This window comes from Gymnoscopelus microlampas (genome assembly GCF_963454915.1).
Source record: "Gymnoscopelus microlampas genome assembly, chromosome: 19".
Classification (NCBI taxonomy): Eukaryota; Metazoa; Chordata; class Actinopteri; order Myctophiformes; family Myctophidae; genus Gymnoscopelus; species Gymnoscopelus microlampas.
The window spans coordinates 39,406,472-39,420,330 of NC_139956.1; the positions used below are offsets into that span (position 1 = coordinate 39,406,472).

General features: G+C 42.2%; 2 protein-coding genes across 2 annotated transcripts in view; one reads left to right on the forward strand and one right to left on the reverse strand.

The window, feature by feature from the left end:
* The window catches only part of LOC311034696 (VPS10 domain-containing receptor SorCS2-like), a 295,855-nt gene that overhangs the window by 176,545 nt on the left and 105,451 nt on the right, over positions 1-13,859 (forward strand). The gene's annotated exons all lie outside the window — the stretch shown is intronic.
* Positions 3,937-8,677, reverse strand: LOC311035119 (uncharacterized protein; the record flags this gene model as incomplete). Its single annotated transcript, XM_084043197.1, has 8 exons — positions 3,937-4,043; positions 4,397-4,548; positions 4,648-4,819; positions 5,027-5,287; positions 5,513-5,699; positions 5,817-6,357; positions 6,802-6,962; positions 8,336-8,677. 8 exons carry the CDS (start codon positions 8,675-8,677, stop codon positions 3,937-3,939), a joined length of 1,923 nt encoding a protein of 640 aa, XP_083899323.1.

The following is a 13,859-nucleotide window of genomic DNA, read 5'->3' on the forward strand; positions in this document are numbered from 1 at the left end:
GGACGCTGGACACAAATAGAATTAGCCTACAATACAATTATGCCAATTTTTTTTTCACTGGAATTAAATCTCAAACGTTATAAGATCCTTCACAAACGCTAATGACATGTCTCTTGCCCTGTGCTCACATAAACGCCCTTTTGACCCGCTGATGATAAGCAGCTGATTGTTGTCAAACATAATTATCGCCTTTTTCCTATATTGATTTATATTATTTATGCATAATAGTGGGCTAGGTAGGCTACAGCTACAATCATAAACGTTTTGTATATGATTGCTACTATGTAGGCCTATGGTCATTCCAGACTTGGGTTAGTTACACAAAGTTGGCATAAAAGCTAAACCCTTCAAATATGTCACATAGAGATTTGACGAAATGTCATGGAAACTAGAAATTAATTGGCTATCAGGATGTGTTTGGAAAATGTAAGATCAACAAGCTCACTTTACTTATGAGCTTATAGATTGGATATTTTAGCTATGTACTGTGCGTCACAACTGCGCGACTTTACCTATATACCCACGCGTATCCCACCTATAATTGAAAATGTCTGACAGCGAGAGCAACCATAGTTTCCAGTCCTCCCCATCTCCCGATTTTGAGGATGAAGAGGAATTGTTACAGAATGAAGATGAGGAATTGGTGGACTCAGTGGAGAATGGTGATGAAGATGTAGACGAAGAGGAACTAGTGGAGGATGATGATGAAGAAGTAGATGAAGAGGAACTAGTGGAGAATGATGATGAAGACGAAGATGAAGATGAAGAAGACGATGACGATGATGAGGATTTTGTGGAGAATGAAGATGAAGAGGATGTAGAAGATGAAGAGGTGGAGATTGCAGCAGCACTTCAACCTTTCAGGTTTGAACCTGATCCACAAGGACCTGGTCCTGGAGCAGCACCACCCCTTCCCCCTGGGCCAGTGCGAGTGGGGAACACTAATTGGTACAGTGCTGTAAAGTAACTACATTTACTCAAGTACTGTACTTGAGTATAATTTTGAGGCATTTTTAATTCACATGAGTATTTTCAATTTGCAATACTTTTACTTCTACTCCACTATATATCAGAGGCAAATATTATACTTTTACTCCACTACATTCAAAACTCCAATTATTTGAAAACTTTAGTTACTAGGTACTTTGTAGATTTGGATTATTATTACAAAACATACATTACACACATCAGTCCTATATATACCTTTCGACCATTTGAAAATAGCCAATCTACAAGCTTGTAGATAGGCTATTTTCAAAACATTTTTTATACATTTCAAAACTTGTAACTAATAAAACAACGCCTGCATAATTTCAAGATCATAAATATATTGGTTTAGCATTATTGTTTTAATATAAACATTTTAAGAAATAATGGTATAAATATATTTGTTGTAGGTGCACCTGTGGAAATTGTGTGGTGATGCCCACCCATGATGAGTGTGTCTGCTGCCGTGGCTATAGGGAGACACTCCGCACCATCAATGAGTGTCCCCCAATAGTGTGCATTACTGCACACCCAGGCTTCTCAACAGTCTGCCTGGATGTGCATGTGCTGAGAACAGCCTACCATCAATACAGGCAGGACAATAGAGCCGATGCAGATCGACTGGTTACCCAGCATGAGTGAGTTTCAATCATCAATGAGTTTTCAACAAAAAAAACGTAAACCAATAAATACTGGTACCTGGTGGCAGTATTTGGTGGCTACAAATACCCACAGACCTGTTTTATTAGCTCATATTATGTACTTTACAACTATTCCAACATATATTATTTTGTACTGGTTTCACTAGGCAGGGTTTCTCATAGTTGGTGCCACGGTGCAAGTACAGGTAGAACACATTGATAATATTTGTAATTCATCAATATCAGTTCAATTTCACTACTTACACCCTCTATACCTTTTTTCATCTACACCAAGTTGCTAATCTTCAAGCTCACAATCCGTAGCTACACAACACGGTGTGAGTTTGTAGATCTGCTATGTTTGGGGGGAATGTCCCCCCCCAGAATAGAAATGCTGGGGTTCAAATTGTTATTCAATGTAAGTACAAAGTTATTTTCAATCTGTCCTTATGGGAAAGGATATTCTGTACATTTTTCTGTGTCACATACTGTGTCTTAGGGGGAAAAATGTACATGTTTACATACCATCCTTTGACATACATTTAATGTTCTATAAAGTAACACTGTAATCTTTTGGGTCAAACCTGACCCAAAAGATTATTAGAACCACTGCACCAAGGAGCACATTATATACTACACGTGTACAGTACTGTGGAAAAGTAGTTGCAACCAAGACATTACTGTTTTCTTTGGCAGTCGCACTGAATAACACTAACAACAACATATAACAACAATAACATTACTGTAAGTCCAAAAGAAAAAAATCACAACATCAAAATAGGCATCAACTCTGTTTTACTTTTTCTTCCACAGAAAGTTCCGTTACACAGCTTACAGACAGTTTGTTTTTTGGAACTGGGGATATCTTGGCAGGTACAACAGAGTCCCGATTCCTTCGTGTTCGGTCCAAGCTATCAGATCCAGATTCCCAAATGAAGCGGGGATTCCGTACACTGGATTCAGACTGCCATGATAAAACAAATAGTTTCAAATGTAAAGAAAAATAAATAACTCCTTCACGTTTCTACCAATAATGGCTTCAGGTGCTTTCATTTGTACATGACTTCTTTGTGCCCCTTCATATTTTGCTTGTTTACACAATTTTATATTAACATAAGATCAAGACATAAACATCTAGATTTTGTGTACAAGAGTAAATCATTCAATTAGCATCATGAATTTTCTATTCTTGCCTTTTGGCAAAATGCTACCTGCCACGTTTTTATTAACCCATTTACACACACACAGTCACGGTAAAGACTATGAAATTCAACAACCTCAACGTGATCATCTGGCTCAACGACCCATAGAAAAAGATTCTAAACATACAACATGGTCAGGAAAAAAAGTATTTGGTGGGGGGTTTGATTGTGTAACAACAGAGTGAGCAAACATATTGATATTGTAGAAACTTACCATAGGTGGGTCCTGCCGATTAATCCTTCTTGTAGCGACTCACATATGTCGCAACTGCAAGGCTCAACTCTGGGCGTTTTGCATTGTGGCATAGCGGTGGCGGGGCAATAGGCATCGGCTGGCAGTCACTGGCTCCAGACACTTTTCCATCTCCATGACCTTTGTGGTATATTCTGTAACAAAAAAAGAAGATACAATTAATGATGCAGTAATACAGTATACTGCATCAATAAGTCATCATGCATTTCAAGAGTGTGCGGCCCCTTCTTTTGAAGGCTACCTTTTGTATTATTTTGTAATTTTGTCTTGCATTGGCCCGCACCTCCCGTTGGGGTCTAGAGATGTGCACAATTGTTATTTTATGTGTGTGTATGTATATATATATATATATATATATATATATATATATATATATATATATATATATATATATATATATATATATATATACTGTTTATATATTGGACAGTGTTCTGCCCTATGAGCAATGGAGAGTGTAGAAATGAGGTGAAGAAACAAGTGCAAGCAGGTTGGAACGGGTGGAGAAAATTGTCAGGTATGATGTGTGATAGGAAAGTATCAACAAGAATGAAAGGGAAGGTGAACAAGACGGTGGTGGGACTGACTGCCTGACGCTGAACAGAAAACCCAATCAAAATGTAAACGCTCTAAGCACACTTAATTATTGCTAGTTATTATTAATAATAATAATAATATAAGACATCTATCTGTCTGTCTGTTTGAAACCGAAAAAAAGGTGACTCCAAAGCGCCATCTCGTGGTAGTATTTGGAACTACATTTATTGCGTGAGCTAGGTTGGCTCACACAAGTGAAAGTCACATGAGAAACTACAAACTCAGTAGGCACCAACTGTATGTTGTATGGTATGGTTTAGAAACAGTCGCACTGAGGGAAAGACAGGAAGCACAGCTGGAGGTAGCAGAGACTAAAATGTTGAGGTTCTCTCTGGGAGTAACGAGGATGGATAGGATCAGGACCTAGTATATTGGAGGGACAGCCCATGTTAGATCATTTGGAAATAAAGCCAAAGAGGCCGGACTGAGATGGTCTGGACATGTACAGAGGAGGGGTAGTGAGTATATCGGTAGAAGGATGCTGAGGTTGGAACTGCCAGGCAGGAGGCCTATAGGAAGATAAAAGAGGAGATTTATGGATGTAGTGAAAGAGGACATGAAGTTAGTTGGTGTGAAAAAAGAGGAGGCAGAGGACAGGGTGAGATGGAGGCAGATGATTCGTTGTGGCGACCCCTGAAAGGAAAAGAAGAGGAAAGAAGAATATATAAAATATATTAGTTGTACCAAGGTTGCACAATAATAGTGTAGACACTCACCGAAAGTGGGTTTGGTTTTCACTGGGCGGAGCGAATAATCTCCCTTCTTTGCCTTTGGGAAGACGACTGACCACCGTACCATACCATCTCTTTTACGCACTGCCTGCATGCGTCCACTGTTTTCATTGTAATGCATGACTGCAAGGTATGTTCTAGAAGACGTTAAGAACAAAAACAGAGCATATCCCTGAATAGTAATGCAACCCATAAAATCAAAAGATACAATAACAGTTGTGAAATGTAATGCCTACCTGGCATGCATTCCTGTGTAGGAGAAGCATGTGTGCTTCGGTAGGAAGTGCAGGATCAGTGCGTGGTAGGCCTCCAGACTAGATGTTTGGTGGTCAGTGGAGAGCTTTGAAATATCCTTTGAGATCAAAGTCCCATGGAGGATCTTCTCCAGACCAACTGAGCTAGCAGAGTCTGGGGGAGCAGGGTACAAACACAAAAAGTATAAACCCCATCAGATTGAATTCCAGGCATGCATTAACCCATTTAGACCCGAGGCTGCTACATTATTTTAATTCATTTATTCCCCATCCTCTTCATTTATTTTTGACTAAAATACATTTAAAAATACTGTTGCTATAGCCTATAGACATCTAAATACAAAATGAAATGGTCACTTACTTGGTGCCAGCCATTCCTTTGTTCTTTCGTGCTCTTCTAATGGATCATGGGGACATGCAGGCATTAGTGGATTTGGGAGGTCTGTGTGTTGATTTTGCAAATGGTAGAGCACAACCTGCCATTTCGCAAGAATCATGTCCCTGTTGGCTTCCGTGCTCGATCCAGCAGACCAGTACAGATGGTTTATGATGGATTTTTGCCACAGCCCTACAGCTCTGCTCTCTCGCTTAGTGGCCAGCAAGACTATCTTCTTGCTGATGCCTAGTCAAAGAATACATATTTGTATTAGTCTACAATCAGAACAATTCTGCAAAATGTTCTGACATTATACAGTTTGTTACTAGATTAAAATAATCAGAAGAAAGATTGTCTAGGGATATCATTATCAAGTAGTTTAGTCAGATTAAAATGTTTAGGTGCATTTCTTCAATAATTCCAAACTTACAAACAATAACTTAATTACTGTTAATGCACACTAGGTCATACCTTTTGCAATATGCCAAATGTCGAACCGATGTTTGACTCCTAGCCAGATTTCTCGGATCCATTTGGCTACTTGCCGATTTCTGTCTGTGATAAGTGTTCCCACTACCAGTTCAGCACCACCCAGGAAGGTCTTGGTCCGCTTCAGTCCCTCAAGCTCACACCAAGACGAGCTCTTCACCTCATTACTCTAAAATAAAGAAAAAGAAAGAAAGACAAAAAAACTAAACACTAATTGACCTAGAAAATGAATGTAAAACAGATAGTTGAGCAATTAAGAAATGGAAAAAAGACATGCATCACATACCTGTACAATTTCAACGTGGAGAACTTTGTTGATCCTCTGCTCAATAATGCTGACCGTGCCAAATTTAGCTGAGTGTCCTGGGCTGTCACTCCTCCCATCTGCTGTCAACACCAGTGGTTCACCCATATCCTTGAGCGACGCGATGATGCCACTTTGCTCGTCCTTCCAGACCTGTAGAATGGCAGGCTCAAGATGGGCTTTCTGATGCCTAAAAAAGGTGTTCCGGTGCATGGTCGCCACTCCCAGTATGTTGAGCATGCGCAGGGCTTTGGTTGGCATGCTTCCCGAAGCCAGAATCGCAGCCGACAGCAGCAAATTCCCGGCAGCAACACTCCCAATCTTTGGCTGGCTGTCCCATTTCTTGACATGGCCACAGGACTTGCAGGTTTGTGTGACGTAGATGGCGGTTCCACATTCTCTGACTGTGCCAGGTGTTTCGGCAAGACACAGCACACAGTGTTGGAACAGGGTCATTAGCTGTGACCGAAACACAAGATATTTCCTGTCCTTCACAGGACCTGGGTCAGAGGTTTCTGGCTCTCTGGAAAAAGAATACATACATACAAGATTGAACTCCTTGCTCTGGGTTAAATGGTTAGCATGTTATTGTACTTGCACAGACATTTAGAACTTGTGAAGTATGAATTGAATGTCAACACAGCATACACATTATTTACCCTCAGATAGTCCTAAGATAATGCAAAATTGCACTGAGTTATAGGCAATTGTGGTGCACATCTGTGAACGTCACTCACAATAATGTTAATCATAATAAATATTATTGATACTATTATTAGTATTATTAGCATTAGTAATAGTACTAGCAGCTGCAATGCAATGTCTTCACTGAAAACTTCCTAAACTAATGTATTATGCATACATTTGTTTTTGTATCGCCAACCTGACATCTACATTTGTATCATCTGAGATAGAAAATACCAACAGTCTACAGTGCATACATGTGATGCTAAACATGGCCACTGACCCAGACAATGTCATCTCCCCATCCTCTTCATCTTCTTCATCTTCTCCTGGGAGATAATCCTCATCATCCATGTCTTCAATGGCTTCCTCCTCTTCTTCTTCCTCCTCCTCTTCCTCATACAACTCCATAGCTGCCTCTGGTTCGTCCAACATAATTTCACACTGCACACCAATGGAAATCATCTTGGGAGAACTGGTTTGACAACCTAAAAGTACAGAAAAATTGGCAGCTATTGTTATTGAGCCATGGCACAGTTGTTGTACTTTGTAGGAGGAGACCTGGTTCTGCCAGACCCAGCACTACGTCACGGTGTATGCCCATGTATGGACGAAAGGGGGACAGACTTTTATGGCTGGGGCCTAAGGGCAAAGGGGGCATGCCCATGTATGGAGAAAACAGGTACAAAACATGCCCATGTATGGATGGAAGGGGGACAGACTTTTATGGCTGGGGCCTAAGGACAAAGGGGGCATGCCCATGTATGAAGAAAACAGGTACAGAGCCTCATGTAAGCCAGACCCCTTGGGTCTGGCAAATAGTTCAATTGAAAAATACGTTTTGATCACTCACGAATGCTCTTATGTGGAGTTGGTATCCATGTGCACTGTGTGCCTTGGTGGTGGTGATCACACAATCGTGCATCTGGAGTTACAGGTGTTGGCTCAGTGTGAGATACCGCGGATGAAGGGCCCGCTGTACTCTCTGTGACAGTAGGTGCCAGGCACTATATTCAAATAGCATAGAACATAAAAAACATTAACAATATGCAAAGGTTATGTCACAGTATTGATGACAATACCAAGTAGAAGCTGTCAGCATAGTGCACATCAGTATTGATCCAATATAGCAGGGGTCTTCAACAGGGGGTCCAGGACCCCTAGGGGGTCCTCAGAGTTACTACAGGGGGCCACCAAATCTTTGTGTGATATGATTATTTATTTTTACATGAACCACTTGAACCCTATAGCATCCCTTTTCTGAGGAGAACTTTAGCCAAAGATAGCAGATCTACAACAACTGTGAGCTTGTAGATCTGCTATTTTTAGATCTGCTATTTTCTTTTTTTTACAGAGGTGTAGAGGGAAAAAAAGAGCAGACCAAGTAAAAACCTAAATAGTTTAATCTGAAACACAATTCTATACAATCTAGAGGTCCCTGCTTCATCTCTCTCTCAGCTAGGGGGTCCTTGGCCTGAAAACGTTGGAGACCCCTGCAATATAGAGTTGTTAGGAGAGGTCCTTCTAACAGGGACCAGAGCTAGGCTCACACTCACTGTATTAGCGCGCGCAAAATAACATTTACCCGCGCTATTTAGAAGGCATAATATAACGTTTTGTTCTCAAAGCACAGGCTACATGATGCAGATGGACCCATTTGTATGCCGTTTACTTCAGCAGTTGAAGGAATAACTTATGTTTATTGTATACGTTGTCAATTGTCATGTCGTGGGTGTAGCCAGTGTCCAAGCCAATGCATAATGTACCCATGTTGGTTATGAAAACAATAAAAATGCATTTATAACACAGACACTCACCCGATTTATCTCCATCATGGCAGACGCTCTTGATCGCTGTGTAACTGTGGCTGACGGAGCACCAGAAAACCCGACATTGACTGTGGGAACTGCATCCTTCCTGAGTCTCAGCCTTGCGATTAGTCCAGCTTTCCACTGCCCATAGCCATCGTAATCGCCCGGAGTAAAGTGGATCCCACATATCGTCGACACGCCTGGGGTCCCCTTGGTCCAGTCTGCCCTCTTGATCCGTGCGAAGCGATCCCACTTGCGAGCAAGCTTCTCACACTTTGGCCAAAAGTGCAAAGTTACTCCATCATAGTTGGAGTTACTGCAACCTCCAATAACGCAAGTCCTGGGCATGTTGTTAGCTTGCTAGCTTCGTTAGCCTTTAAGAAGGCTGTTTTAGCTTTTAAAAAAGCTGTTAAAACTACACTAGGCCTACTACTACTATTACTATCACAACTACTACCGACCAACTAACACTAATACTACAAATACCTGCTTGACCAACACCAACGACAAAAACAACAACTTCTTCCTCAGTAAACAGACCTATGACGCGCACTGCTGCGTTGCCAGATTCTACGAGAGAAATAAGCAGCTATTTTTATAAAAACAAGTCGCTTATAATAAACGGACATGGCAACACTGGTAGCGATTCCCCAGCTGCGGTCACATACGCTTGACGTCACGGATATTGCACAATCGCCTATTTCCCGAAGTAAAGCCACCAGAGGGAGCTCTTTTTTATAACTTCAAATATGCCTATTTCTATTTATTCTTTTTCAAACGATTTTTTTTGGGGACATCCTTAGGGGGTCTTTAAGAGATATGCGTCATTACTTTTGAGAGGAAAGTTCCCTGGTGTCTCCCCTTTAAGTAAAACAGTTGAGTACTTTGTCCACCTTTGTACATTTCCATTGATTTCATTTGGAGGTGGCTTGAATGACCACAAGATGTGCACTTCATTGTGTGGTTCTGTGATGATGAGTAATTCATTACTAATTACTAATTAAGTAATTAAACCCTGTTGTGTGAAATGGCAACTATAGCGCAGACAAGTGCCCCAAAAATAACTGGACTATGTGCAGTGGTGGAAAGTAACTAAGTACATTTACTTTGAGGTATTTTTGCTTTACTGGAGTACTTCCAATATGCAAAACTTTTACTACTTTTTGTTTAATTTATATCCCACAATATTTGTTACCCATTTTTTTCACCCAGTGCCAATTGCCTTAGCTGTAATCCTGGGTGCTACTCTCCCTCTGCCAGCCTGGGGAGAGCCCCGGACTGAGCTCATGCTTCCTTCAATGAGGAGCATGAATAGTGAGCAGGCCGCTTCTTATCACCTGACAGGGGGGAGTTTCCCCGGTAGGACGTAGCGCATGGAAGGAACACGTTATTCCAACCAGTTCCTTTCCCCTCCATCAGGTGCCCCGGCTGACCAGGGTGAGGCAGTATAGAGAGCAGGATTACTGCATGTTTTTTGTGAGGGTACCATAGGGAAAACGGGAAGAACATGCAAACTTCCCACAGAGTAGGCCCTTTCGCCAACCCCACCTAGGGTATGGGCACTGATGACGCAGAGGATAGAACACGCCCCCCAGCGCCCACAGCGTCCCTGGCGGGAATCGAATCCAGGACTTTCTAGCTGTGAGGCGACAGCGCTACCGACTGCGCCACCGTGCCACAATTATTTAACTTTTCCTCCTCCTTCAATTATTTGAAAACTTTAGTTGCTAGTTACTTCGTAGATGTTTAATATTATTACAAAACCACTTCAGACCTATATAGATACTTTGGCAGGAAATAGCCGATCTACAAGCTCACAGGGGACAGGGGCAATACTTGCGGCGTAATTGCAATGAATACATTGGAGAGAAGGACAACAACAGTGGATCAATACATAGCTGGAATAGCAGTTGAACACCTGCTGACTATCACCCTCCACGGCAAAATATCAGCAGGCTGCCAAAAGAAAATAAGAAAAATGACCTTTAATTTCGTCTCTGTGCAGCAAATGTATTGCCTCGCAAAGCCACTAATTTGGTTTACGCTCCAATAAAACTGCATACACCTGCTCACTGCTTGTTTTAACATCCCAACTATGGATGTGGGAAGCGGTTTGCTCCTAAAAACAACACCACTAAATCAGCATTACTGCATTACGAGGAATATATGCACAGGCTTGCACACACACACAAGTTTTACAGTAAACACATGTACTGTATGCACCCATATTCCTGGCTGCACACGCAATGCGTATATCTCTGCTGTCCGGCAGGAACCAGCTAACTCCAAAATGTCCATTTTTTTTAAGGAAATGACTAAAACAAAACAAAAAGGTGGAGTTAGGAGGTTTTGTTCATCATTGATAAGAACAGCTGAATGGACCTCCAAGCTCACAATGAGGTTGGAGGTCAAAAGGGGGTGGAGCCTGGAGTCAGCAAAACCAGCTAAAGCTAAGTCCACCCCTCTTTGGTGGAGTTAGCTGGTTTAGCAGAAAGTTTGAGGATCCAATGGAGTTAGCTGGTTTTGTCAGAAGCGCTTTTTAATACTTTTCATTGGTTCAATATGTTATTAACACACAGATGTGAAGTGTGTTCAATAGTGCTGATTTATGGGGAAAAAAATGCAAAAGTGTCAAAATGGAGCTGGTTTCTGCCCGTTAGCAATGATATTCAGTATGTACTGTACATGCATAAATGCTTGTGTTACGCAGTCTCTCACACACAGACACACACACACACACACACACACACACACACACACACACACACACACACACACACACACAAACACACAGCGTACACAAACCTGTGCACACACCATAATGATGGAATGAAAATATGGTTAATGTAGAGTTGGTGTTCCCTTCGGCCAATGACCCCCCTGCAAAAGTGTGAGTGTGTGTGTGTGTGTGTGTGTGTGTGACTGAGAGAGAGAGAGATGGGTTGAAATAGACTACTTCTCTTTCGCGCTCACTGCAATATGGAGACACAGAAACCCGATGCAACGCGTTGTGAGCTTGTAGATCCGCTATTTTCAAATAGCGGATCTACAAGCTGTGTGGTGGTGGTGGTGGAAAAAGTAAACATGTTTTACTTAAGTAAAAGTATGAATTCGGCAATATAGAAGTACTCTGTTACAAGTAAAAGTCTGGAGAAAAAGTAAAAATACCTCAACATTTTACTTGAGTACAGTACTTGAGTAAATGTACTTAGTTACTTTACACCACTGACGCTGTGCCATTGTTTCCACCTTCTAATGGTTTAACATCTGCAGATAACGAGAGGGGGAGAGGGGGAGAGAGGGAGAGAGGGAAAGAGAGGAGGATTGGAGATCGGACGATAGTAGAAACGGAGAGAGCCATCAGAGCGAGATTGAGAAGAGAGGGAGATGGAGAGATAGAGAGATGAATGGAGAAATAAGATAGCCGAGACAGACCCTCACATAGCCACAGATAATACTGAGAGAGAGGGAGAGAGAGAGAGAGAGAATTGAAGTCCTTGTCAGTCCTGATCTGTGCACTCTTTCTAGATAACGAGGCTGCATCTGCGATGGGACATTACAGTGAGCGGGCGGGCGCGCGCACACACACACACACACACACACACACACACACACACACACACACACACACACACACACACACACACACACACACACACACACACACACACAGAACCTTCTTCCTGGAATCCATGTTCTGTTTTTTTTAGATTTATTCAGATAGGAAAGTGAACAGATAGGCAGAAAAGACGGGAGAGAGATAAAGAGAGAGAGAGAGAGAGAGAGAGAGAGAGAGAGAGAGAGAGAGAGAGAGAGAGAGAGAGAGAGAGAGAGAGAGAGAGAGGACACGCAGTAAAGTGACCGGAGTCAGCTGCCACAGGCCTTATTTATGGCATGCACTCTAATACTCTACTCTTACTAATCCATTTTCATTGTCAGCCTTGGCTTGGACACACGCACACACACACAATTTCTTATCTCTCTCCAAACTTCCTTCCTCCCTTTTCACTCGTTTTCTCTCCTCTCTCTTTTTTTCCAATTTCCACGCTCCTTCCTTCTTCCCTTAATCACGCAACTTCTCTCTCTCTCTCTCTCTCTCTCTCTCTCTCTCTCTCTCTCTCTCTCTCTCTCTCTCTCTGCCAGTCTGTCAGTTACAAATGCACCTGACTGGGTGGAACATCATACCCATAGTGCACCTGGCTGGGTGGAACATCATACCCATAGTGCACTTGGCTGGGTGGAACATCATACCCATAGTGCACCTGGCTGGGTGGAACATCATACGTACCCATAGTGCATGCACCTGGCTGGGTGGGACATCATCATTCCCATAGTGCATGGGGCCAGCTACAGTTAATGCATTTGTCGTGTAAAGCCGAGGCCCTATGGGATCTCTTGCCTGACCCAAACCTGTAGTGTTTCTCACCTACCGCAGTCTGTGTGTGTGTTCAGTCAGCCCTGCCCTGCCGTTTGTTGACCAGGGTTCATGTAATCTACGCTCATTTCGCATTCGTATTTAGTGGACACTCATAGCGCAGCCTACATTGAACAGACAGACAGATGCAATCCCGCTGCCAAGAGGAACACTGCTCAATGATCATCCCACTGCAGGCACGCACGCGCGCACACACACACACACACACACACACACACACACACACACACACACACACACACACACACACACACACACACACACACACACACACACACACACACACATACCTATACCTCCCTTCCATTGCAAACCTAAACCCTGAACCTGTAATGTCACTTGAACCTCTTGCAAAAACAGACTCAATTGTTTTGAATTCTGTTTAGATGAGCTTTAGTTTCTATAAGTCCTCTTAATGACACGGCCACAGTCTCAAGAGTAGACGCAGGAAGTTTGGCGCGTCCTTTTCTTTTACAGTAACGAAGAATGTACCAAAGTATTTGGGATTTTTGGGGGAATCGTAACTTCGGATACAGCCTACAGGAAGTAGGCACGCTGCCAGTAGGCCAAGGAAGTTGTTCTGGCCCTGCCAGTTAACGTGAAGTGTTTTGGAGCCCTCTGCTGGACACTATATTATTTCTGCATTGACTTTCTAGTTCTTGGGTCACAGGAAGTTATTCTTTAGAGGCTCTGAATAAGAGATGTGTGTTCCAGAGAAGCAGAAGTTTGCAATCCATGCCATCCTTTGTTTATAGCTCTTCAGAAGGCATTGCTTGTAAGTTTATATATTGTGGAGGGATGTATCTTTGATATGAGCACATTATGTTTGACCAGATTTATGTTCAAGATGTTTGGTAGATGAGCAGCCAGTTAGCTAACATGTGTGTGGGCTCCTGCCTTGTTGCCATGTAATGTAAGGATACAGACTTTTACCCTCAGAGTAATTCAATTGCATTTGTTATGTTTCTGCATTCATATATCTGTGAAAGAGTGTTCAGTCATTTGACTCCAACATGTTTGGTTGTTTACAATTTACTGTAGATGGTTGCCTTGAATGTATATAATTTCTTCTTGTTCTAATAATTACTTTGCCCA